This window comes from Salmo salar, chromosome ssa13 (assembly GCF_905237065.1).
Source record: "Salmo salar chromosome ssa13, Ssal_v3.1, whole genome shotgun sequence".
Taxonomy (NCBI): Eukaryota; Metazoa; Chordata; class Actinopteri; order Salmoniformes; family Salmonidae; genus Salmo; species Salmo salar.
In genome coordinates, this window is record NC_059454.1 from 49,002,875 (window position 1) to 49,030,730 (window position 27,856).

The following is a 27,856-nucleotide window of genomic DNA, read 5'->3' on the forward strand; positions in this document are numbered from 1 at the left end:
CTCTCAAGCTCTGTCAGGTTGGATGGGAAGAGATTCTGCACAGCTATTTTCAGGTCTCTCCAGAGATGTTCAATCGGGTTCAAGTCTGGGCTTTGGCTGGGCCACTTAAGGACATTTAGAGACTTGTCCCGAAGCCACTCCTGCGTTGGCTTGGCTGTGTGCTTAGGGTTGTTGTCCTGTTGGAAGTTGAACCTTCGCCCCCGTTTGAGATCCTGGGCGATCTGGAGCAGGTTTTCATCGGGACCTTTCTGTACTTTGCTTTGTTCATCTCCTGACTAGTCTCCCCGTCCCTGCCACTGAAAAAAATCCCCACAGCATGATGCTGCCACCACCATGCTTCACCGTAGGGATGGTGCCAGGTTTCCTCCAGACGTGACGCTTGGCATTCAGGCCAAAGAGTTCAATCTTGGTTTCATCAGACCAGAGAATCTTGTTTCCCATGGTCTGAGAGTCCTTTAGGTGCCTTTTGGCAAACTCCAAGCGGGCTGTCATGTGCCTTTTACTCAGGAGTGGCTTCCGTCTTGCCACTCTATCCATAAAGGCCTGATTGGTGGTGTGCTGCAGAGATGGTTGTCCTTCTGGAATGTTCCCCCATCTCCACAGAGGAAGTCTGGAGCTCTGTCAGAGTGACCATCAGGTTCTTGGTCACATCCCTGACCAAGGCACTTGTTGCTCAGTTTGGTCGGGCGTCCAGCACTAGGAAGAGTCTCAGTGGTTCCAAACTTCTTCCATTTAAGAATGATGGAGACCACTGTGTTCTTGGGGATCTTCAATGCTGAAGACATTTTTTGGTACCCTTCCCCAGATCTGTGCCTCGACACAAACCTGTCTCAGAGCTCTATTAACAATTCCTTCAACCTCATGGCTTGGTTTTTGCTCTGACGTGCACTGTCAACTGTAGGACCTTATAGAGATTAGGTAATCTATTAAATAAATACCTATTATAGATGACCTATTCTCTCTGTTCTCTCTGTTTTCCATCTGTTTATATGAATATAACATACAGGTGTCGTGGACTAAAAGAAGCCTAATCTAGCACGCTCCAGTTCATTACCAAACCTGAATTGAGAGCTGACATTAAACAATGCAAGACGGAAGACTAATGTCAACGATGTGCATACAGATCTTTTCGCCTGGGAAGGCGCACACACAGGCAGAGATAATGAAAAAAGACAGCTAGGCGCATTGCTAAGCCCAAAAGGCATGATCTAAGAGCCGTAAACACATTATAATGGGAGAAGGGGGAAACAGAAGCAGATCCTTCTTGTGCAAGGAGGGAACGAGGAGGCGTTTCTCTGCAAATCCTGCATTTTCTGCTGGATTCGGGGATGCTGCATTTGCAAGTGGAGCAGAGCAAACTGATTTGTCCACCGAGTTGCACCACGGGGTTTGCCTGCAGTGGCGAAATGTGTTTCCTCCACAGCTTGGACAGGCCCCTTAAAGTCTTTTGTTCCTCCTTCCTGTCTCTCTCTGTGCGTGACTTTGTGTGTGCGTGTGTGTGTGTGTGTGTGTGTGTGTGTGTGTGTGTGTGTGTGTGTGTGTGTGTGTGTGTGTGTGTGTGTGTGTGTGTGTGTTTTTGAATGGAGTCAAAGTGTTTAAATGACCATCCCTCCCTCCATTGGGATACATAAATGTTAACAAGTTCTGTTTTGCCTTCAGGAGGTGGTATTAGTTCAGACATTAGCTCAGACATTGAGACAAGGCCATTTTGCTGTTCTGTCATTCTGTCCCGACCAGCAGATCACCGATGCAGTGGAGATACAACTACTTGAAACGATTGTGTCCCAGGTAGGGACACAACATAATCCTTTATGGGCTTCAGTGATAACATACATTAGATCACATCTGCTTTACAAGATAAGGGGAGAAGGAGACTCCATGTTTTATGTGTATGTATCACCAAGATTTATCCGCTAACCCACGAGGATGGGAGGTCCTGTTACGTCAGATAAGTATATGCCTACTTGTGGTAAGTACAGTAGGTAGCTACAGTAGGATCTGTAAATTGATAGGCAGGGCTATGTAATTTGAGATCAAATGTTTTATACGAGGCAACAGTACAGAATGTCACCTTTTATTTGAGGGTATTTTATACTGTTTTACTATAAAGACAAATAAGTATTTGGACAAATTCACTTATAGTGTATTCAATTTAGACAAAAGTTTAGTATTTTCATATTCCTAGCATGCAATCACTACATCATGCTTGTGAGACTCTACAAACTTCATGGATGCATCTGCAAATTGTGTTGTGCCATTTTGGAGTCACTCAAATAAAAAGGTGACCATCTGTACTGTCACCTCATACAAAACATGATCTCAAATCCAAAATCCTGGAGTACAGAGCGAAATTAAACATTTTAGCAAAACATTTTTTGACAAAGGGAGCTACATTTAATTACATTTAAGATTTAAAGTGAATTAAAGTTCAAATTAAGAGTGTCACAAAAGTTCCAAAGAGAAACCGTTTAGAACAGTTTAGGAATATGTTTAGCAATGAATAGAAGAAATGAAATGAAAGAAAGAGACTGAAGGTATTGCTGATAGGTAGTGGAATATAATTTGTCTTGCTGGTTACCTGGAGAATAGCTAGTTCTCAGACTTAAGGTGTGTGTGTGTGTGTGTGTTCTTAAAAAAAGCTTATCACCACTTGAATAATAAATCAATCGTTTAACGATTTTCCTAATATAGCGTGTTTATATGCAGGCTCACCAATCAAAGCAATAGCTAATGAAATCAAGAAGACTGCTCAGTCAATGTCCCTTTCGCAACAGAGACATCAAAGCTAACCTTGAAGAGATGCGAAGGCACGACCCCAGGGTGAAAGAACAAGGTGTATTATCTGATCACTGCAAATCATTCCACGCCGATGAAGACATTGAAATAAAACGTCAGCTTGAAAAATAGCGACAAGAAACAAAAATGAGCCTGCGCAAAGAGAGAAACAAAACGATCCCTCAAGAATTACCGCCCTATATACAAAAATATCCCGCAGATGGAAAGGGCTCCCTCTGTGCGAGCCATACAGGTAACAGCCGAGGATAGTAGCCCAGTTGTGTAGTCTACAAAATGATTGATTATGCCCCTAGTTCGCCGGAGAGAAAAGACAGAAGAGACAACCATTGAGCATAAAATTTGTCTAGAGGCTGAGCCTGTTTCAAATGCAATTGAGCAAAGCCCACCGACACCAAGTAAATCATTAATTCAAGCATTTTATCAGCGCAACATTAGCACGAGCTGAAGACACGTTCCGCGGCAGCTGCTGCCACACATTTTGTTGTGGCCCTTGGGTGGCACACAGTATATCAGCCACATGGCATCAGAAAGCATGCTACATTTAAGTGATAATGCCCAAGAAGCCGGTGTTTGGAGGATATATTGGCATGGTGTTGTTAGGCCCGAGATGAAGTCATGTGATAAATAATGATTGACATTTTCATTAAAAAAGTTATTTTGAAGAATTTATTAATACAAGATATAGTCCCGAAACGAATCTAGGGTGGCTACCCAAGAGGGCTGGTCGTTTGTTCACCAGAGACGGGACCCAGTCGTTCATTCTTTTTGTTCTGTATCTATGGATACAGTCGTTCGTTCTAAATTTTATATTGCCATACTGGCTGGCTAGTTTGGATACATCCATAACAATGCGCGATTTCGCCTGGCATAGAAAATTTGCTCACTCCTCAGGACACTGCTGTTCAGAAGAGCTAGCCAACAACACAGCTAACACAATCACTTTAAATGGAAGCTGGAAAGACTGCCAACTAACTACCTTCTTTCAATTGACATTTCTTTGTATATATCCATAAAAATTATTCCAGCTGATTCATGATTTCGACTGGCTGAGAAACGCTGCCTGCCTCTCTCTCATCCCGACCCCGACACGTTCATCACTATGTGACAGCTGGAGATCGAATTTGAATATTGAAACAATGTTACATATGTCAGAAAGACAGCAAGGTTTATACAAATCTCCGCTGTTGAAAACGAAATGCTTTTTATAGTGGAGATCAAGTTTACAAATTGCTTGGCTGGGCTAATGAGACAGTGGATTGTGCAGTTTTAACATCAGATTTAGCCGGTGGTAACTTGTGGAATAGACACCGGCTGGAATGCGCATTCAGAATTAGACCCACCTGTGTATAAGGCTACATCTTCACTTAAAAAGTTTCTTTGTAGGCCTTTCCACTTCCTACAAAATATAACATCACCCTGCCACCCGCTCATCATCGCATAACACCGTCTACCTCTGTCTCTATCCATCCATCACTTCTCCATGTTCATCATCCATCCAGGTATCAATTGCAGCTCTCTTTCTTCACTCTGCTCCTCCCATCACATATCAATCCACAATCATTGATTGCTTATCAGATCGGAAAAGGAACAATTAGGTCATTGACGGGACCTGGCCGCAGGTTTAATGACGCCTTAAAGAATCCATTGGATTTAGTGGCATGGTTTTCCGACACAGTATTTTACCTAAACACTGTTTAACTCTGTTTTAGCCACACATGGACGCACCGAAGCTCGCTCGCTCGCGCGCACACACACACACACACACACACACACACACACACACACACACACACACACACACACACACACACACACACACACAATACTATGAATGCACACACAGACATTCAATTGGAGAGAAAAACAGAGAGACACAGACAGACAGAGAATACCTCACACAAAACAGAGCCTCTATTTGTGAATTTTGATCTGCATAAACACAACACATATCAAACAGCAACTCATCAATCACCTTATCAACATCAGGTCTCTCGCAAAGAATGACAGAGGAATGGATATGCCTATTGATGAATGGATCATTTTATATGACAGACACACTTTCACTCCCTCGGGGGGGGGGTGTCTGCTGGTTTAAGACTAGCCCGGAATAGCCGTGGGAGGAACGCAGAGTGAACAATTAATTAATTGTCACGTCTCAGGTTTGATACAGAAAATCTTTATTAGGTGCAAAGGTGGCTTCCAGGAGATAAAAGGAATTATACTGACCTCTGCTGGCGGTTAGAGACTTTTGTGTGTGTGTGTGTGTGTGTAGACCCATTGACAATTCACTGTGATGAGTAAATAACACTAGACTTTCTAGTACTTTACTAGTACTCAAAGCACCACATATTAACTACCTCGCCAATTGGAAAGGAATACTGACAGACACAAGCCATTAACAGATGGGCCTTAATTGTCTCTCACCCTATTCTCTATATAGTGCACTAGGTTTGACCAAAGCCCTATAGTCACGGGTCAACACTAGTGCACTAAATAGGGAATAAGCTGCCATTTGGGACGCAATCCCTGTCTTATTGCTGTGCCAGTGAGTGACTGTGATTAACAGCTGGTTAGTGTATGGGAGCTGAACCTGATGTGAATGGGTTGTCAAACAGACATCACAGATGTACACGTAAACACATAATCCTGTGAGTCAGCCAGTCTCTGTGGGTTCTATACTGGTGTTACGGATGAGACAGGGTGATACAAATGGTGAGAGAGAAAGAGAGAGAGGAAAGAGGGTAAGAGAGAGACGTTGGGTTTTGGGCTTATTATCAAAACTTTAGCCACACATCAGTTAATCCTAAAAAAACAGTCCAAGACATTATTTAGAAGAGTCACACAAGCATCATCGATCTAAACCGTGGTCTGAGCCAATCAAATCTCTACCTCCAACAGAACACCAATTTACCTCTCAGCCCCTACTAGTACTTACCCATAATCCTCCTGTCTGTGGGCTTCAGAGCATGTGTGCCGAGTTAAACCGACACATGAAAAGAATCCAAGGCCAGTCAACACCACGGCTGTTAGCATGGCTAGCTGAACGCCCCTGAACCAGGGCGGCGTAGAAGAAGAGGTGCTAGAATGTAACCACAGAGAAGAGAGTGTCTATCCACCTAGCCCTCGGGCTATTCTACAGACACATGCCCTGTTATTAACAGAATCAGCTTAGGGCATGTGGCCTTCATTCACTGGTGAGTATTGAAAAAGACCCTCACAACAAACACATTCAGGCCAGAGATGGTCCAAATATGGTCCTCGGTTGCATGATGCTTCAAAGACGTGATTTGGCTGGCGAGTGACGACAAGCCTGAACGCACAAAGGAGCGGGAGTTAGAGCAATTATGTTTCACTAGAAGAGGGTTTCAGAAGTCCTTATATGCCTCAACCTACTTTTCCTCGTTCACATCGAAATGGGAGGCTGTTAATTAGCACGAACATCCCCAGCGCCTCCTCGGAGGTGGACGAGGGCATCTTGTAGAGAATCTTAGTGCGATGACACCTCCCTTGTAGAAATTACATGACCTTTGTCATAAAGTGGAATACCATGGGGTTATGCAAAATATACATTTACCTGGCTCGACAGCTGAATTGCGTGCAGGTGTGGAACCAAAATGGTTTGTGGGTATTGGTTCTGTGCATGAAGTGCATGAGGGCTTCCAACGTTCTTTCAACGAGACATACAATCTAATCACATAACAACATTTATGTTTTTTTGCCGATTCGTTGAAACAAGCACCACTATCCTATGTTCGCTGATAACTGCGAAGTAAAGAACCTAAAAGTAGGCTACACATTGTTACGTTACCACACCATTTTTTATATTCCGCATAACCTAGGAACACACCAGCTGGAATTGGAGTAGGAAAACAGAACATAGCGTTATCTAACTCTGAAAAGCTTTGTCTTGTTATGGGCCCTGGTAGGGTACCCTTTTTCTATTGTTTGACTAAAGCAAGGAGAAAGGTGGATTGTTCACCAAACCATCTGTCGTCCGGCTGAGTGACGTCTGTGTCCTTTTCAGAATGCAGATAAATACAAAACCAATGCGCCTCGCTAACTCTGCTGCGCTGCTTCGGGACAATGTATCGAGCTGAATTTGGTGCATATGCTCACTTCAAATCCTGCCGTGACCTTTTCAATGAGTTCGCTCATTCTACAGTGTTCATTGCAACTCCCAGGGCATACAGCTATCACAATGCAGTTGAGACTTATGAATGGACTTTAGAACAAACCTGAGAAATTCATTGACTGTTAAGCTAGAGGAAAAATGTATTGACTGTAAAACTAGATGAAAAAGTAATTGACTGTGTAAACAAGGCTTTAGAGCAAAATATCCCAATCATCTCTATTCACACTAGGAATGTGGGCAAATAAGGAGAGTATTAATTCTACTCCTGCTTGAAAGAATGTCCTTCGGGAATTACGATGAAGCACAACTCTATTTGAGGCATTGTTTCTTACACAACTGCTGTTGACAAATTAATACAGAGAAATGAGTCACTTCTGGAAAGCAATAGTTGAACATACATGAATATAGGGGAAACACTGCTTGTTGTAACAGCGGCGGGGCGCTGCTGCTAAATTGTGGCCGTTTTCAGTGTGTTTTCAACATAAATGACTAAAAAAAGATATAACGTATGTAGAAAAGATAATGGAGCTATATATTTTTAAATAATATCCTCTTTGAGAACTAACAACTACCAGAATAAAAACTAGACAGTCAGGGAGAATCAAACCTTTAAAAAATGTAATGGTATGGGGTTCCCATTGATTTTGTTAGAGTCACTCAGATAGAATAAGAACACAACATACCCTAAGCCATTGCAAAATGTGTAGAATTGCAGAAAACTAGCTTTAAAACCAAAAATGTCTCTCCGCGCCTTGGCAAAAGTTAGAGAATTGCAGGAAATTAGCATTAAAGTAATTCCCCAGTGAAAATCGCATATCTCATATTCTGTTAACTCATACCCAAATCTTGTTGTTGACTCGTCCTATTATTTGTGGCCAAAGCATAAATTGGAGAGAAAAAACCCATTCAAAAACCCCACCTCAAACTTTCAAGAACGCTTGTTATTTCCTCAAAGAGTATGATGTAATACTACTCAGGAGGATGAGCTGGCCAATCAGCGGTCTAAAGGAGGATGAGCTGGCCAATCAGCAGTCTACTCGCATTCATATTTTTTATGACCTGTACAGTATACGCTCACACCATTCTGTTGTTGGGGTGTGCCAACACCATTCCAGCACAGAAAAGCTGCTTTTCCACTTTTTGGAAGGAAAACTTTTTTTACTCATTGTCATTATAGGTCATATTTCATAGAAATCTGGAAACACGGAGCAGTTCATTTAAAACAGAAGAAAAAAAATCTCTACACTAATTTTGCCACAGCTGCTAAAAAAAAATAGGAGAAACACTGAACGAGCCTACAATTATCCAGCTGGCAATTCACCAACTGAATAATAACACATCATTCATTCATGGTGAATCAAATTCCTGAACTAGGCCTGAATTGAATTGAGATGGAATTGAATAGACCCTGTTACAGCAGCTATACCACGTTGTATAAACTGTGCCTAGACTACAGGTAAATTACATAACTAAAGAAAGAGCCATATAACAGTCAGACTACAGGATGCTTGGCACATAGCTTGGGAATGTGTGGGCTCATGTGTGGGCTTTAAGATGTCTTTCGCTCTCTTTCTCTGCCTCGCTCTGTCTCAGGCAGACATACTGGAACAAAGCAGGCTCAGTAGTATGGTGTCTGACTCTCTGTTATGTCTGTCTGAAATACTCCTTATCCCAAGGGGTGCAGATGTGGAGATGACCCCAAAACAGCAAAAAACAGCAACCCAAAGCAGCAAAACAAACATACACACAATCAATTGCATGTGCACAGCACACACACACTCTCTCTCTCTCTTTCACACTTGTTATATAAGTAAACCAACCAAAATCCAAAGCTATGGACCTCAGAAACTCTCACACTGTACAGTAGCCAACCTGTTGTGGGCACTGGGCAGCTTTATGAAGGAAACAGGAAATGGTTTGACTTACCCACGTTGAGGACATTGGCGGACAGGAAGTGGCAGCAGGGGAGGCTGGCCGTGCTCATGTAGGAGTCGCCGTCCGTCGTCATGGTAACTCTGGACCTCAGGGATGGGTTGGGAGAGTCCGTCGCCATGGCGACTCACGCTTCAGCTTCCAGGACCAGGATACAGGAAACTTGAGATGTGTATGTATTACTTCAAAAAAGTGTGCTCTCAAATCAGGAGATATGGCTTAGGTTGTTAGTTTCAATAGACTGATCAAGGGTAAAAGGGAGAGCTGTCTGTTTAGTCTAAGCTTGCTTTGAAACATCAACACAACTAGGAGGCCTAAAACTGTCAACAATGTTTCCAGAACGTTTCCAAAATTATGCAGAGCGGAGATATGCCACATCATCGCCTGGAGCACAGAACACAGGTCCCAGTTCAAAGGTCAAGGATCAAACAGAAGGGAGGGTCACCACAGTAGTCAGTCCCGTATTTCACTTTCCACTGAGATGGAGGAGACAGGAGAGCAGTGATGAGCAGTGATGACATCCATCTGATTACAGCACTGTTTCAGCCATGAATACTAAGTGGCTCTGGGCTGCGTGACAAACCAAACTTGAAGAGGCTTAGGAGCCAGGGGATGAGACAGGAGACACAGAACAAGTAGCACCTGTTGACCAGAGACAGACGGGAGATGTTAGTAAGAGCTCTTGAGACGAAACAACCAAACACAAAATAACAGATTGCATGATTAGGCAGGTATCAAATGAGTCACATGAAATTAACACGTAGACCACACCATAGACAGCAAACTGCTATACCTTTGCTGTGCATGGTCCCTGACAAATGAAAAAAACTACGTAGATTACATTAATATACTTTGCTATTTCGTATCCTTGGTGTGGGTGCACATGGAGCAAAAAATGAAATACAAATGGGATTCGGGAAGGGATAAAACGTTTTAAGACAGCTACATGGAATATCCCACTCATGGAGACTGTGAATACCAGTTTCCACTGTTTCTGTCTGCTTACGGGCCACTGAGCTCCTCGAAAATGTGCTTTTAAACTCAAATCATATGCCATGCCACAAACCTAATTTAGTGTTGTTGCAAACGCTTTCAAGATTCATTCAGGACACATCATGTGAGTAGATTTGGCCAGACAGAAGACCTAGACAAGGAAGAAAATTCAGTTAGACCTAAGTGCAAGATACTTCTATTTCCAAGATGGCATAGCAGTGCAGACGTTGTTTGTCATTCTCCCGTGTAAATTTTGTATTTTTCGTCTTTTTTGTATATATTTCAATATTTTCTCTTTTTCCATTTTTTAAAATTAAATATACCTTCCGGCAACCCGCCTCACCCAATGTGATACGGATCTGCTATTTTTAGACTTTATAGCTAGAACCTCCATCAGAAGCTAGCCATCAGAAGCTAACCAGCTAATTAGCTACTAGCTATTTAGTCATTCTTAGCCACTGCTAGCGGCCTTTACCTTTCGCACAGACACCAGCCAATTTTAGCCTGGATAATACTTGCCAGCCTGCACAGCGCGTTATCAACCCTGAGCATATTGTACTGCTTTTCTCCACTACACCACCGGATTCTTGCTGTAAGCTCTGGACAAGTGGCTATAGTGGATAACGCCCTTGTCCCGAAGCTAGCACCAGTTAGCCGTGAGCCAGGCGCACCTCCCGGCTAGAAAACAAAATTACTCCAACTACAATACCTCTGGACCCTTTGTCGACACGGAGCCCCGCCGTTCCATCGCGAATGGTCTGCCGACGTAATGCCATACGTTTTACCCTCAACCAGCCTTCGCCGGACGTCGGAGCAGACGCTTCTACTAGCCCCAGCCTGCTAACTTTTTTTTAAACTCCGTGTCTCCCGCTTGCCAGCGTAGTAACGACTACCTAGCGGCTTCCCTGTTTCATCTATTGCTGTTCACTGGACCCTATGATCACTTGGCTACATAGCTGATGCCTGCTGGACTGTTCATTAATCACGGTACTCCATTTTGTTTATCTGTCGGCCCCAGCCTCAAACTCAGGCCCTGTTTGTAGTTAACTGACCCTCTCTGCCCATTCATCGCCATTTACCTGTTGTTGTTGTCTTAGCTGATTGTCTTAGTTGTCTTAGCTGATTAGCTGTTGTTCTCTTCCCAGTCTTAGCTAGCTCTCCCAATCAACACTTGTGATTGCTTTATGCCTCGCTTTATGTCTCTCTCTAATGTCAATATGCCTTGTATACTATTGTTTTAGTTCACTGCGGAGGCCCTAGTCCCACTCAACATGCCTCAGATACCTCTTTTGCCCCACCTCCCACACATGCGGTGACCTCACTCAGCATAACTAGTGCGTCCAGAGATGCAACATCTCTTATAGTCACTCAATGTTTACCTCCACTGTACCCGCACCCTACCATACCCGTCTGTACATTATGCCCTGAATCTATCCTACCATGCCCAGAAATCGGCTCCTTTTATTCTCTGTCCCCAGCGCACTAGACGACCAGTTCTGATAGCCTTTAGCCGTACCCTCATCCTACTCCTCCTCTGTTCCGCGGGTGATGTGGAGGTTAACTCAGGCCCTGCGTGTCCTCAGGCGCTCTCATTTGTTGACTTCTGTAACCGTAATAACCTTGGTTTCAGGCATGTTAACATCAGAAGCCTCCTCCCTAAGTTGTTTTACTCACTGTTTTAGCACACTCTGCCAACCCTGATGTCCTTGCCGTGTCTGAATCCTGGCTTAGGAAGGCCACCAAAAATTCTGAGATCTCCATCCCCAACTACAACATTTTCTGTCAAGATAGAACTGCCAAAGGGGGAGAAGTTAGCCTGCAAAGTTCTGTCATACTTTCCAGGTCTATGCCCAAACAGTTTGACCTTCTAATTTTAAAAATTAATCTCTCCAGAAATAAGTCTCACTGTTGCCACCTGTTATAGACCCCACTCAGCTACCAGCTGTGCCATGGGCACCATATGTGAATTGATTGTCCCCCATCTATCTTCAGAGTTCGTTCTGTTAGGTGACCTAAACTGGGATATGCTTAACACCCCGGCAGTCCTACAATCTAAGCTAGATGCCCTCAATCTCACACAAATTATCAAGGAACCCACCAGGTACAACCCTAAATCCGTAAACATGGGCACCCTCATAGATATTATCCTGACCAACTTGTCCTCCAAACTCTGCTGTTTTAAATCAGGATCTCAGCGATCACTGTCTCATTGCCTGCATCCACTATGGGTCCACGGTCAAATGACCACCACTCATCACTGTCAAACGCTCCCTAAAACACTTCTACGAGCAGGCCTTTCTAATCGACCTGGCCCTGGTATCCTGGAATGATATTGACCACATCCCGGCATTAGAGGATTCCTGGTCGTTCTTTAAAAGTAATTTCCTCATCATCTTAGATAAGCATGCCCCTTTCAAAAAATGTAGAACTAAGAACAGATATAGCCCTTGGTTCACTCCAGACCTGACTGCCCTCGACCAAAAACATCCTGCGGCGGACTGCCCTAGCATCGAATAGTCGCCGCGATATGCAACTTTTCAGGGAAGTTAGGAACCAATACACACGGTCAGTTAGGAAAGCAAAGGCTAGCTTTTTCAAACAGAAATTTGCATCCTGTAGCTCTAACTCCAAAATGTTTTGGGACACAGTAAAGTCCATGGAGAATAAGAGCACCTCCTCCCAGCTGCCCACTGCACTGAGGCTAGGAAACACAGTCACCACCGATAAAGCCACGATAGTCGAGAATTTCAATAAGCATTTCTCTACGGCTGGCCATGCTTTCCTCCTGGCTACCCCAACCCCGGCCAACAGCTCTGCGCCCCCCGCTGCTGCTTGCCCAAGCCTCCCCAGCTTCTCCTTCACCCAAATCCAGATAGCAGATGTTCTGAAAGAGCTGCAAAACCTGGGCCCGTACAAATTAGCTGGGCTAGACAATCTGGACCCTCTCTTTCTAAAATTATCCGCTGTCATTGTTGCAACCCCTATTACCAGTCTGTTCAACCTCTCTTTCGTATCGTCCAAGATCACTAAAGATTGGAAAGCTGCCGCGGTCATCCCCCTCTTCAAAGGGGGTGGCACTCTAGACCCAAACTGTTAAAGACCTATATCCATCCTGCCCTGCCTTTCTAAAGTCATCGAAAGCCAAGTTACCAAAACAGATCACTGCCCATTTCGAATCCCACAGTACCTTCTCTGCTGTGCAATCTGGTTTCAGAGCTGGTCACGGGAGAACCTCAGCCACACTCAAGGTACTAAACGATATCATAACAGCCATTGATAAAAGACAGTACTGTGCAGTCGTCTTCATCGACCTGGCCAAGGCTTTCAACTTCGTCAATCACTGTATTCTTATCGGCAGACTCAACAGCCTTGGTTTCTCAAATGACTGCCTCGCCTGGTTCACCAGCTACTTCTCTAATAGAATTCAGTGTGTCAAATCGGAGGGCCTGTTGTCCGGACCTCTGGCAGTCTATGGGGGTACCACAGGGTTCAATTCTAGGGCCGACTCTTCTCTGTATATATCAACGATGTCGCTCTTGCTGCGGGTGATTCCCTGATCCACCTCTACGCAGACGACACCATTCTGTATTCATCTGGCCCTTCTTTGGACACTGTCTTAACAAACCTCCAAACAAGCTTAAGTCATACAACACTCCTCCGTGGCCTCCAACTGCTATTAAACGCTAGTAAAACTAAATGCATGTCCCCACCCGCCCGCCCGACTAGCATCACTACTCTGGACGGTTCTGACTTAGAATATGTGGACAACTACAAATACCAAGGTGTCTGGCTAGACTGTAAACTCACCTTCCAGACTCATAGTGAACATCTCCAATCCAAAATTAAATCTAGAATCAGCTTCCTATTTCGCAACAAAGCCTCCTTCACTCACGCTGCCAAACATACCCTTGTAAAACTGACTATCCTACCAATCCTCGACTTCTGCGATGTCATTTACAAAATAGCCTCCAACAATCTACTCAGCAAACTGGATGCAGTCTATCACAGTGCCATCCGTTTTGTCACCAAAGCCCATATACCACCCACCACTGCGACATGTATGCTCTCGTCGGCTGGCCCTCGCTACATATTCGTCGCCAGACCCACTGGCTCCAGGTCATCTATAAGTCTTTTCTAGGTAAAGCTCCACCTTATCTCAGCTCACTGGTCACCATAATAACACCCACCTGTAGCACACGCTCCAGCAGGTATATCTCACTGGTCATCCCTAAAGCCAACACCTACTTTAGCCGCCTTTCCTTCTAGTTCTCTGCTGCCAATGACTGGAACGAATTGCAAAAATTGCTGAAGTTGGAGACTTATATGTCCCTCACTATCTCAACAGCCTTGGTTTCTCAAATGACTGCCTCGCTTACCGATCGCTGCAGCTGTACACAGCCCATCTGTAAATAGCCAATCCAATCTACCTACCTCATCCCCATATTGTTTTTATTTGCTTTTTTGCACACCAGTATTTCTGCTTGCTCATCATCATCTGCACATCTATCACTCCAGTGTTCATTTGCTAAATTGTAATTACTTCGCTACTATGGCCTATTTATTGCCTTACCTCCTCACGCCATTTGCACACACTGTATATAGACTTTTTCTATTGTGTTATTGACTGTATGTTTGTTTATTCCATGTGTAACTCTGTGTTGTTTGTGTCGCACTGCTTTGCTTTATCTTGGCCAGGTCGCAGTTGTAAATGAGAAATTGCTTTCAACTGGCCTACCTGGTTAAATAAAGGTTAAATAATTTTTTTTAAAAACATAGGGTATTTTGATACAAATGTGGATGCATATTAATGAAAGGAGAGATAATATATAATAATAATACTTTTAAAAAATGCCATTCAACAGACGCTTTTATCCAAAGAGACTTAGTCATGCGTGCATACATTTTAAGTATGGGTGGTCCCGGGAACCAAACCCCCTATCCTCGCGTGGCAAGCGCCATACTCTACCAATAGAACTACAGAGGACCACAATTAGAGAGAGAAAGAGAAAGAGAAAGCGAGCAAGAGACTTGTAAATTCACAAGTTATTCATAACAGGCTGGAGGGAATAAATCTCAGTTCCAGGTAAAAATACCTTTCATCTTCAATAGAGCACATACACTGTGTTGGTGAGAATGCCAATCTCTATCTATTCATAGTCAAGAGAGGAGATCAGTGTTATCTTCAAGCGGGCACCAGACGAGACACCTAGACTTACTGTCTGCTAAGGCCGAGAGCAGGGGAGGGCATGTTTTGTACAACACCTATATATGAACGACATCACACTAAATGTACCACATACTTAGTAGTGTCACAACACCAATGCAAACATGCGCGCACACACACACACACACACACACACACACACACAGTCCCCAAAGATCTTTATTAGGGAGTGGTAATACACCAACTCACACATTACAAGGACCAGCCCAAAAAAAAGAGAGAGGCAGCGAACGAGAGAGAGAGAAAATATGACATGAATCATCATTGGCTCTTATGCAGTTTGGCTCTTGGTAATTACACTCATACAGGTAGTGATGTCTCAGGAGCCAAGTGCCTCAGCTCTGATTTTGACATGGCTGTTACAGGCATTTGTCTCTAACCTGGTTTGGGTTTGAATTACATTTTAGGTAAATTGGAGAGGAAAAATGCTGCTGGCTGTATTATATCAACGTCTCAGATTGCAGGACTCAAATCTTCATTAGCTGAAGTAACTTAATGCACAGTAGCCCACTCCAATTACCCATTTCCAACCAACGCAACTTCTCCACTCTGCTTCCTACATAAACCATTGATGTTTATCTACCTTTTATGTCGCTAGCATCCGCGCCACATTCCTCAAACTAATCCAACCATGGAGACGATGGCTTCACTGGCTTACAGTAAATACTGTTACTCCTTTACCAGAAAGTCCTTTATAAGCTGCCAGTACTGTGCTGTCTGTGAGGACAGGCTGCTGTGTTGTAATGCTACTGCTCCCAGGTATAGTGAACAATGTGTAGTGGGGGTGAGGGTTAGACTCAGGGGTTGGCTGTTGGCTGGCTGGGACGTGTTCAGAACTGTTAGGAGGGCGGTCAGACTGAACAGAGGTTGTCTTGAGTGCAGGCCCGGGCACGCCTGCCTCGCACATAGACAGAAATGCTTGATTTTGTGTGTGTGTGTGTGTGTGTGTGTGTGTGTGTGTGTGTGTGTGTGTGTGTGTGTGTGTGTGTTTTTGTGGGTGTGTGTTGGGAAGGGGAAAATGCACCTAACCCCACCCACGAACAGGCTCTTGCCAAGAGTATGACAAATCCTTCTATGGGAGAGGAGCCTCTGTCTCCCTTTCTTTCAGCCCAGCCCAGGATGTTTACTCTCTATTAGTGCAGGGACGGTAATGTAGCCAAACATTCTCACTCCCTCTTCACTCGCAATGACACACTACTCCCTATAGTGCACTCAGTTTTTCCCCTATATGTAAATCGTGACCACCACTTTTTAGTTTTATTAAATTATTTTTGTTTTGTTTTTTAAATAATAATTAGGATGGTAAACGTTTACAGTGTAAACTTAAACGACCAGATATAAAGTATGTATAAAAATGGAGTAATATATTTTTTAAATACGATCATCTTTGAGAACTGACAATCACCAAAATAAAAAGTAGACAGGGAGAATCTAAAATTCCCAAAATGGCATGGGGCCCCCATTGATTTTGTTATCATTTTTGAGTCACTCAAAAATGTGTTTTAACCTGCACATCACTAATTTGTGGTTTTATCTGCGGGGTGGGTGGGTTTAGGGCAGGGGTGTCAAACTCATTCTATGGAGGGCCTAGTGTCTGCGGGTTTTTGTTTTTTCCTTTCAATTAAGACAATCAGGTGAGGGGAGTTCTTTGCTAATTAGTGACCTTAATTCATCAATCATGTAGAAGGAGCGAAAACCAGCAGACACTCGGCCCTCCTTGGAATGAGTTTGACACGTGGTTTAGGGTAATTAAATATTGTGTGGATGAAGGCCGGAATGGTGGCGGGCAAATTGAATAAAGAGAAAACACCACCTTAAAAAAAATCCATAAATGTTTAATTCTTGTGCAATTTATACAGTATCTGTAGGCTACATTGAGGATTTTCTTTAATTATTTTAGCATATCTGGCATTAGTGTGAAATCATAAGCTTTAGGACCTAATTCGACAGTCACAAGATAGGGACTTCAAAGTTCTATGGCATGTCAATGGAACTGTAGCCTACTGTTCAGATGGGTTAAATGGAAACTGAAATCTGGACACCTCTCACATAGCCTTAATATGAGCTCTCCGACAGGAGTGGAGAAATATAATTTATTTCAGCTTCTTTAGAGAATATGAATGCCAGGTAAGATAGCACGTCTACAGATGGTAGCCTATATTTAACTGAAAGCTTATCAGAAACATGTTGGGTCGTTTTCACAGCCTTTTATTTCTTTACAAACAGATTTTTTTTTTTGTCACTGCATTCTCTCCCCAGTCCCTAAAAATCAGAGATGACAGAGAACACTGGGAACACTACTAATGTCAACTAGATTACATCATTCATTCTAGCAATTTATGACATTCTGGTGAGCAATGGTTTATTTAGCCTTCTAGGGCAACAAATGACAGAAGAGAAGCTGCATGTATCTGACTATAGACAAGTTGACTTACAAATAGCCTACCAAAATGTCAGAAATTAACCGAAACATATTAGGCAAAATAAATCCATCCTCCAGTTCCTAAAAATCGGTCTGCAGTCTCTCACTGTAGCCTACAGCGCATTTTCTATATTAGCGGGTTAGGGTCAGGTGCGGGCCTTTGATTTTCACATACTGTATAGTCGAGCGGTTGCAGATGGGTTATTAGCAATTGCGGGCGGGTACAGGTGAACAAACAGCTGACCCATGCACCACTACAGCAATTTTTCTCTCAGCCCAATGACAAAGTGTAGATTTGCAGGAAACTAGCTTTAAAACTATAAAATGTTCTCTCAGCCTGTCACACCCTGATCTGTTTCACCTGTCCATGTTATTGTCTCCACCCCCTCCAGGTGTCGCTTGTTTTCCCCAGTGTATTTATCCCTGTGTTTCCTGTCTCTCTGTGCCAGTTAGTCTTGTATTTCCAAGCCTACCAGCATTTTTCCCGTTTTTCCTGCTTTGCCTTTTCTCCTTTTTCTAGTCCTCCTGGCTTTGACCCTTGCCTGTTCTGGACTCTGTTACCGCCGGCCTGACCATTCTTCCTGCCCTGACCTCAAGCCTGCCTGCCACTCTGTACCTCCTGGACTCTGATCTGGTTATGACCTTTTGCCTGTCCACGACCATTCTCTTGCCTATTTCCTTTGGATTTATTAAACATCTTAAACTCCAACCATCTGCCTCCTGTGTCTGCATTTTGGTCTCGCCTAGTGTCATGATACAGCCACATGACAAAATGTGTACATTTTACATTTACATTTTAGTCATTTAGCAGACGCTCTTATCCAGAGCGACTTACAGTAGTGAATGCATACATTTCATTTCATTTCATGCATTTTTCTGTACTGGCCACCCGTAGGAATCGAACCCACAACCCTGGCGTTGCACACACCATGCTGGCGTTGCAAACACCATGCTCTACCAACTGAGCCACAGGGAAGGCTATAGAATTATAGAAATTTGCTTTAAAACTGTAAAATGTTCTTTCAGCCCCATTGCAAAATGTATACAATTGCAGGAAATTAGCATTGAAAGTGTTTGTTTCACCCAGTCCCATGTCAAAAATGTCTAGAATTGCAGGAAACTAGCTTTTAAACTCTAAAAGGTTTTCTCCACCCCATGACAAAATGTGTAGAATTGCTCCAAGAGCGGAATTATGCCACACACACACAGATAAAAGACGGCTATACCTGTAAGACAGCTTCCCCTCGTTTAACTCTGTCTCTCAATGTCACAACAAGACACAACACAGACCACAAAATGAAGTACAGTTCTCATGTAGTAGATGAGTTGTAACTGAAACCGATTGTGCCATAAACCGCCGAAGAGACAGATTGAGCTTTGACACTTCCATCACTATGGCTGAGTCCCAAATGACACCCTATTCCTTAATGTAGTGCATTTGGGAGTCTGTCTCCTTGGTTGTTTACAGCACATTCGGTGTCGGTTACAACTAGCCTACTACACGAGTACTTTACCTTTGTGGTCCCTGTTGTGTCTTCTTGTGACAATGAGAGACAGAGAGAGCTAATCGAGGGGAAGCTTTTTTACAGGTATAGTGGTCCTCTATCTGTGTGTTTTATCCACGCTGGTGGTCAAAGGCTGCGGACACAATGGCTCTTTCTTTCACTTTTAGTAACTACTATAACGTTACTTTTACAGAACACACAATGGGTCTGGTACAAAACAGGCTTCCACTGTACACCACAGACTGATACTGAAGGAAAATCATTGAGTTTCTTCAGAGCCCAAGTTCAAAACACACAGGCACATACGGTATATTCAGACATGGCTTTAGGCTTCTGCGTCTCCAAATTGTGTAAATGATGTCACATTATCTGATATCATTGTTAGATATTGCTATATGTTAGATGTATTATTCACATCACTACAGGGTGGCAGGTTGCCTCGCAGTTAAGAGTGTTTGGCCAGTAAACGAAAGGACGTTGATATGAATCCCAGAGCAGACTAGGTAAAAAAAAATCTGTCTATGTGCCCTTGACTAAGGGACTTAACCCTAATTGCTCCTAGATGTCGCTCTGGATAAGAGCATCTGCTAAATGACTAAAATGTAAATGTACATTTAGAATTAAATAACAAAATATGTTACAGTTGCCGTTATACATTAAACCAGTAATTCAATAACTTTTTGGCATTGTGTTGTGACCTCTCCAAACGCCTTTCAAATGTTCCTAATGTAGGCTTAATCCACAACATTAACTAAATAATGTTGTTTCTTGCCACAGACCAGCCTTTAATTAATTGTGAAGAGGCACTGGCTGCCACCCACCAGTTGGTCCTCCTTACCCACCCATTACATAGGAATCACTGTCTTTAAACTGAAAGGGGCAAATCCTAACTTAAGGTCTCCCACTGACATCAATGCATGACTAAGTGAAAATGTGAAAATGAAGTGGAAGGTATCATTCGCCCCATAATGATGACATATGTACAGAACCCACTGTCTCCTCATCAGGCTTGCGGCAAGAAGTCATGTATGTTTCCTGGGACACGGAACATCTACCTTGGCAGACGACAGCGGTGGAAACGGTATTTCCTCACTAAATACACAGGTTTACAGCTGATTTATAGCCTCTTAGCACATCAACCTTTAGCCTGCGGCGCCGCAAGGCTAGCTCTGCCACTCTAGCATCGAAGACCAACACATGGGACTCTGTGACACTTGTTACTGTATTTTATTTATTTAACCCTTTATTTTACCAGGTAAATTGACAGAGAACATATTTTCATATACAGCAAGGACCTGGTGAATTAAAGTTGCGAGATAAATAACAGGTTTGGTTGTATAAACAACAACAAAAGAAATAATGTGTTCACAGGAGAAATCAGATCCCTGAAGTAACATGAAGTCTCCTGTTCAGTTGGGCCTCCTCCCCTTTGCAGCGGGTTACATGGTTGTTTTTCCTTCTCTTTTAATCTCACTCTCCCATCTACAAGGTGTTGAGTTTCAGCGCCAGCCAGAAAATCCCCCCTAAAAACCTCAAAGGGGTGAAAACCTACACCGCTTTGACTAAACGCAGCAAAAACTCCAAAGGATATCTAAACTGCTCTTCCAATCAAATAGCACTGTTGTTAAAGACTGTTGGGGTTATGATACAGTACAGTCCCAATAGTTGATTTAAACTGGGCTTGTTTGAATGGCGTCTGGCTATACAAACCACAAGGGAGAGACTAAGCACACAACACACCCACACCTGAATTGCACAGGAAAGATTATTTTACCAATAGAAGTCCATCCCTGCTAGATAGTAAAAGTAGACTTGCCCTCACCACACCTTTGTGGTGAGCAACAACACTGATTTAACTGTAAGTAAGACAGGCAAGAAATAAGAACGGTGATATTACATTACCTTTCTGAGAGGAAATAAGAGACAGAGGACACAGCCAGGTCTAGCCTTGATGTTGGTGTGTTGTAGTGTGTGGCGTCCTGTGAAATTCCCCCACTTGGACAGCTTTACAACTATTATCCCCACACACACCTCCGTAAAATCCCTCACACACACACACACACCTGAGAAGCAGCACACACTACTCACTGCAACAGCCGGAAGTGAGTTATGTCATTTCAAAGAGCTTTGTCTATAGTGGGTATTCATGCTGGTGTGCGTCAACGCCGACAGGACATGTGAGGGCAAAGCCCGAGGTTTGGTAGGGGAGGGCCAGTACCTGTACCTAGGACAGGGTGGGGTGGGGTCAGCCGTGGGTGGTGAGCATGCACCAATACAAATCTCTCTGCCCCCTGTGGCAAGCAAAGAAAAGAACGTACTGCGCTACCACTGTTTGACAAGGGGAGATTGATTCAAATTCATTTGAATCTTTTTCTGCTTGTACTGTCATGAGCTGTCACCAAGATTAGATCAAGATGGAAATTGAAACAATTTAACAATAGGCTACGGGTAAGACATCTTTCCTTGTTGAGTGAGTCCTTCTATAGCATGTTTTCTTTTGAGACTAATACTTTGCAGACAATATTTGACTACTTCATTTCAGGGAAGGAGTAGGTTACGCTCTGATTGTAGGAGCAGGAAGATAAGAAGAGTAGCCTATTTATCACAATGGACTGATACAGATCTGTTATGCTAAGTTAAGCAGAGGGCTCAGTTGGTAGAGCATGGTGTTTGCAACGCCAGGGTTGTGGGTTCGATTCCCACGGGGGACCAGTACGGAGAAAAAAATGTATGAAATGTATGCATTCACTACTGTACGTCGCTCTGGATAAGAGCGTCTGCTAAATGACTAAAATGTAATGTAAAAAAATGGACAACACAAATCAAATCATATTGGTCACATACACATGTTTAGCAGATGTTATTGTGGGTGTACCGAAATGCTTTTGTTTCTAGCTCCAACAGTGCAGTAATATCTAACAAGTAATATCTAACAATTTCACAACAATACATACAAATCTAAGCAAGGAATGGAATTAAGAATATATACATATATGGACGAGCAATGTCAGAGCGGCATAGTTAACAGTTAACATCGTGTGTTAGTGGCGTGTTCAAGAGTCAAATTAACTTTTCCGTGGCCTATTTGGACAGCCCTACTGTGCAGGGTACTGAAGCTGGAAAGGTCATGCAAACTTCAAAAGGGACGCATGTGGAAAAATACAATAAATTGTCAGAGAAAAATATAGTAATCACAGGCTAGCAAAGGTCAGTCAGAAATGTATTTCTTCCATATAAAAGCATTGCGATATGTTTTGCATTGGTTAATATTCCGTTGGCATCATCAAAGGAACATCAAGTGTCTTTAATACATGTCAATGTTATATCATGTTGTAACATGATTTTCATTCTATATGGAAATATGTTTTACAATTATGTCAATTATTGTTTGAGAAACTGCTACTTGTTTTTTGTTCCCACAGTTCTTCTACCTTATTCATGAATCTTCCATGAACACAATGGCAATGTTACCACAGCCTTATCCACGCACACATACACACTACACACATGCACACACACACAGTGATGTGACTTCACACATGTAGCCTTCCTTAAAGGGCAAAGTCCTGCTGGATGTGCCTAAGAAGAGACTATGTCTGGACATGTCCAAGTCACCCTATGACACTTTATGATGTTGCTACATTGTAAAACAAACATCACTGCCAGACAACTACAGATTGGTACCACAGAGTCTGTTTAAAACGTGAAACAGAATTAGCTCAGTGCCTAGCCTCTTTTCACAGCTGCTGTGAGAAAAGAGTACTAAGTACCTAGTACTCCGACCTTATGTCAGTGTCTGTTAAAGCAATTAGTTCAGTGCCTGGATATATCCTAACCAGATGTCACCTGAGGTAATTATGGAAACTAGTGTGGGGCCAAACAAGCTGCTGTTTTATCTCTTTGGCAGGTGTTGTGCTGCCGGCTCCAGTGCTTCCTTCCTCATTGGGTTGTTTCCCACTGGGCACAGACGTCAATTCAATGTCTATTCCACATTAGTTCAATGTCATTTAATTGAAATGATGTGGAAACAACGTTGATTCAAACAGTGTGGGCCCAGTGGGTTGGGGTCTCCTGAGGATCCTGTGCTTTGCAAATAGAGATCAATGACTCACCCATCAGTCAACAACAAACACGAACCTCATCAAAGGAACACTACAACTCTATTCACAGATGTTCTACTACTCTATTCAATTATAAAGAGATTTTGATTCGCACAAAGCTGGAATTCTGTGCAGTTTTGATGGGCATGGGGCAGTGGGCTAAGAGGCCACAATAAAGTGGGACAGGTTCTAGTCTAGTCCTTTATCTGGTTGCATGGCGGAATGTTAGTGTTCAGTCGCCAAGTGAAACCTCTCCAATGAATTAAGTGCAGTGAATTCCATGCTGATAAAACCAACAGAGGAATACTGAGACTTACCTTTGTAGTCTACTCTGTCACTTCAGTCCCATTCTGTGCTGCCAACGAGCAGTGTGCTCACCCTGCACCATCTAGCCTCCATCTGTAAGAAGTCACAAGTATCCCACAACTTTAGGGGGGGAAGGAAAAACATCAGCAGCTGCACATTAACTGTAAACACACTTCCTTGTCTGCAGCTGCCTGTAAGTAAACTCATCAAAGTTTTTCCGCTACTCTAACTGTCTAAGGGTTACTACAAGCTCTTCTTATTGAGAGCGGCTATCTCAGAACGGTACCTGCCCTCTGCAGCACAGAAAAGGTGTCCACCACCTAGCGGAACAGTTACAGCTTGGTTCAGGTAGCTGAATTGAAGGGACAAAGAAACTGGTTCTACAACTTATCTACAGGGTAGGGCAAGCGGCAGGATGATTGAGCACACTCAACACAGTTAAGGAAATGTGACCCAGCTATGAAAGCTTGGGGAGGGACATGTCTGTCAAAAAACGAAGTAATAACAAATAAATGTGTACAATATATTAGTTAATGAATCCAGCAGGTAGCCTGGCGATTAAGAGCGTTGGGCCAGTAACCGAACGGTCGCTGGTTCGAATCCTCGAGCCACCAAATTGGAAAAATCTTCGATGTTTATTTTAGTGATCACACTATATACTGTTCATATCGTTGTTTGTTCTGACATTTCACAAGTTCACGTGCAGTATGGAAGTTCAGTAAGTCCGGTACTGCTACACCAGTGCTGAAATTACACAACAGTATTTTTATGGCTAAAAAAAGTGGATGTGTTGTGCAAGGCTATGTTACAATATTGTTGCATCGTAATGATGCATTACATAGGAAAGTAGACGCGAGGACTCCTAGCACCGCACGACGCTGTGGCCACAGAAGTTTGTTTCCTTTACGTCAAAGGTTTTTCCGGGTTGCTAGCGAGCTAGCAAATATTTTTAGAACTAACCCATCATTCGTAGCTCTTTGTACTATATGTGGAGCTAGTTTACAGAGCTGTCTCGGTAGGCAATAGGAAAGTCGAATAACTATGTTAAACTGAGAAGATGTCTTAGTCTGACAGTTACAGAAATGGACTGATTATTATTTGTCAATTGTCGTGAATTTACAGTCATTCAAGCAACTGAGTGCTTGCTAAGCTAGCTAGCAGCCAGACTCTAGCAATGCCTCGTCCCTGCAAACCAGCCACAAGTGATTCGCGCAAGTCAGTAGGACGAACCTTATGAACGGGAACGCGAATTTGCAGGCAGGTAGGATAGACCGATACCCTACATGACAATTTAGAACATAGCTATGTATGCATACATAAGCTAGTCAGCCATGTCCTGCTTTATGATGCACTATATATGCAAAAGTATGTGGACACCCCTTCAAATGAGTGGATTCGGCTATTTCAGCCACACCCGTTGCTGCATGTGTATAAAATTGAGCACACGGCCATGCAATCTCCATAGACAAACATTTGCAGTAAAATGGCCTTACTGAAGAGCTCAGTGGCACTGTCAAAGGATGCCACCTTTCCAACAAGTCAGTTTGTCAAATTTCTGCCCTATTAGATCTGCCCCGGTCAACTGTAGGTGGTGTTATTGTGAAGTGGAAACTGAACAATAACAATAGCTCAGCTGCGAATTGATAGGGTACACAAGCTCACAGAACGGGACCAAAAATCATCTGTCACATCACATACTTTTGGTCATGTAGTGGATTTATATTATTCTTACAGTAGCTACTCTTTTTCTTTTTTTCTTTACTCCTACAGCTGCATTGGAGAAAAGAGATCGAACTCCTGTCAGACCTTGCATACTGTGGTTTAACCACTTTCTCAGCTAGGTAAACAAACAGCTTCATCCCCGTAGTACTGTGTCAAATCTGATACGCAAGCATGTCTTTACCACACATCCTCCCTGTCCCTTCACGTGTCATCCAGGGTACTAGAGGGCGAAGAGTATGTCAATATCATCCAGGTGGACCCCACCCTGTGCAGGGTACCGTCCCGTGCCAGACAAGGAGCCCAGGTGTTCCTCCATAGCCTGTTTCCCTACCTGCTGGATAAGTTGCTGGTGTGCCTGGAGAATGAGCTGGAGGAAAGCCAGGGAGGGGGAGGCCGGAGAGCAGAAGTGGCCAGTCCCTGAAGCCATGGAGCCTGGATCAGAGGGTGGTGGGGCAGCTCACGGAGCCCCAGAGGAGGGTGTGCGTGCTGGTCTTGTTGGCCCTCTAGCAGGGACTCTCCATCATCCACCGGTTGCACGTGGCCCTGTTTTACATCAGCAGGGCCTTCTACCACCTGGGGAAGAGGACGGCCGGCATCAGCTATGTGGGTATTTGTTTGTGAACCTATGAAGGAACAGAGATTCGTGTCAATGACGTGAGCCCCATTGTTAACCTTTGCAACTACCACAAAGGGTAAAGAAAGCTTCAGAATATGTTTTGCTTGACATTAAGAAGCTATATTTTGGGGTTTAAAACCTATTCATGCAATCCCAAATGGTTGGATAGTAGATCCTTTGCTACACCACTACTAATATCCAACTGATTTGAATAATGTCTCATCTGTACTAGATAAATCTAGCTAGCTTGCTGCTCATTGCTAGCAGGCTGCGTGGGCAGCCAAGCAGGTTGGAACTGGGTAGCTACCTGGCATTACAGATTGACAAACAAGCCAAAAAGAATTGTTCAGACTAGATATATAACTAGCTAACTAGCTTAGCTGGGTTATCAAATGAATGCCTGTGTTGGAAAATAGCTAGCTTGTCACATTCAAAATCCTTAGCTAGCTAAGCAGCTTGAGTCACTCCCTGACTTTTGGTGATGCAGTCCATCCTGACCGTAAAACCAGTTATTCTAACCTAATCTGTTATCAATGACAACTAGTTGGCACACATTTTTTAATTGCACACAAAGTGGTGTTGTTGTTTTCTGAACAATATTTCTGATTGATGTTGAGAAACTGCCAATGCTTGTTTTGCCTCAACTACAGCATGACACTAAACGAAAGTTGTAGCTCTTGGTAAATGCATTTGCTAATGTTCCCACTAGACATGAGCCCACTAAACTTGTCAGTTTTTTCAGTGGCACAAGACACCGTACTGCATGCAGTTGTTGTATTGAATTAGCTTTTCACCACCTTGACTTCGTAGCTTGAAATAAGTGGTAAAAGTGATTTTGTTTTGTCAATTTGACATGGTTCCTCATAGGTCGTAAGTCAGACATCAACTCGGTTGTAGATACAATTTTTTCATATCATGTATTATATTTTTAGCCATTTAACGCAGCACTAAATTGAATGTTTCAAAATTAAATTCATTTTTCTTTACCCATGGTGGGCAGGACCTAAGCAGTTGCCAGGGAAGCAAGGCCTCAAAGGGATGTTTTTCTCCATTCAGTAGTGCACACCGTAGCAAATGTTTTTGCAATGGAAAATAAAAACAATTTATTTTTCCGAGTTCAGGTAATCCCTCAAGCGCATTTGTTTTCTGTTGCAAAATGTTTTGCTACTGTGTGGCCTAATGAATATGACCCATGTTACTAGTGAATGCTTCAGCATGCTATTTCTCCCCGGATGGTTAGCTGCGGGTGTGTGATGGGGGATGACAAGGCCATCCGGAGCAGCTACAGGCTCCTGGGCGCGGTCTCCCTGCTGAATTTTGCAAATACACATGTTACAGTTAACCCATAAGAGTGTGTCCCCGTCCGGCCAGGTCCCAGTCTGTAGAAGAGCCCAACTCACCCTGTGCCTCTCGCTGTATCCTGTGACTAGAGGAGAGGAGGCACTCGACCTCTACCCCATGTGGCCACTTGTTCTGCTGGGAATGCATCACAGAGTGGTGTAACACCAAGGTGAGACCATAGATGCATTAAATGACTACTGTTCTATTTGATTATATGGAAGAAACACTACGTACGTTCTTTAAGGGGCCAATACTACTATAAAAGTGGCACGTCCAGAAATGACCTCTACACTGCAGGCACTTGTGTAGGTCTGACAGGACTGGAGGGGTATAAAGAATGAGAAATATTTCACCTATCTTGCATGTCAGAGGGTCAGTGCTATGAAACAAAGTTAAAAGCTATAAATGCAATGCATCACTATTGTTTTCTCCCTCCACAGACAGTGCCCTTTGTGTCGTGAGAAGTTCCAGCCTCCTCGACTGGTCTACCTGAGAAACGACTAGTTTCCAGAACCACTAGCGTGCCTTTTATTACATGGCTTCACTTCCTAAATGACTGGATCGCCACATTGGACTGTTGAATAGTTAAACACGCCTTTGTCTTTCTTAGAGTTTAGCTATCCCTGTTCAAGTTACTTCCAAATAGCATCTCACTTCAGAGAATGCCTAGAGATCTTATTTTGGGACCTTGATTCAGATATTGCTGAAAACTCTATCAAGATATCTCCAGTGTGAAACAAAATGGATAAAGCATTTCAAATAGTTTT

The 27,856-nt window shown here is 43.3% G+C and overlaps 2 protein-coding genes across 7 annotated transcripts in view; one reads left to right on the plus strand and one right to left on the minus strand.

Moving 5' to 3' along the window:
* Positions 1 to 23,668, minus strand: part of plch2a (phospholipase C, eta 2a) — a 183,928-nt gene extending 160,260 nt beyond the window's left edge. Inside the window, exons 1-3 of one of the 6 annotated variants that reach the window (XM_045693353.1) lie at positions 23,422 to 23,668; positions 9,927 to 10,004; positions 8,855 to 9,502 (exon numbers count right to left, since the gene is read on the minus strand). In XM_045693353.1, coding sequence (XP_045549309.1) covers positions 8,855 to 8,981 — 127 coding nt within the window. In that variant the 5' untranslated portion in view covers positions 8,982 to 9,502; positions 9,927 to 10,004; positions 23,422 to 23,668. Of the gene's footprint in view, positions 1 to 8,854; positions 9,503 to 9,926; positions 10,005 to 15,660; positions 15,911 to 20,906; positions 21,208 to 23,421 lie in introns of those variants that run through there. The other 5 variants (XM_045693350.1, XM_045693352.1, XM_045693355.1 and 2 more) reach the window with 5 other exon arrangements.
* Positions 21,151 to 27,550, plus strand: LOC106567457 (peroxisome biogenesis factor 10). Its single transcript, XM_045692760.1, is given in 7 exon segments — positions 21,151 to 21,262; positions 25,149 to 25,251; positions 25,349 to 25,500; positions 25,503 to 25,751; positions 26,616 to 26,618; positions 27,179 to 27,258; positions 27,530 to 27,550. Coding segments are annotated over 7 exon segments (720 nt in total).
* The last annotated feature ends 306 nt before the right edge of the window (positions 27,551 to 27,856 follow it).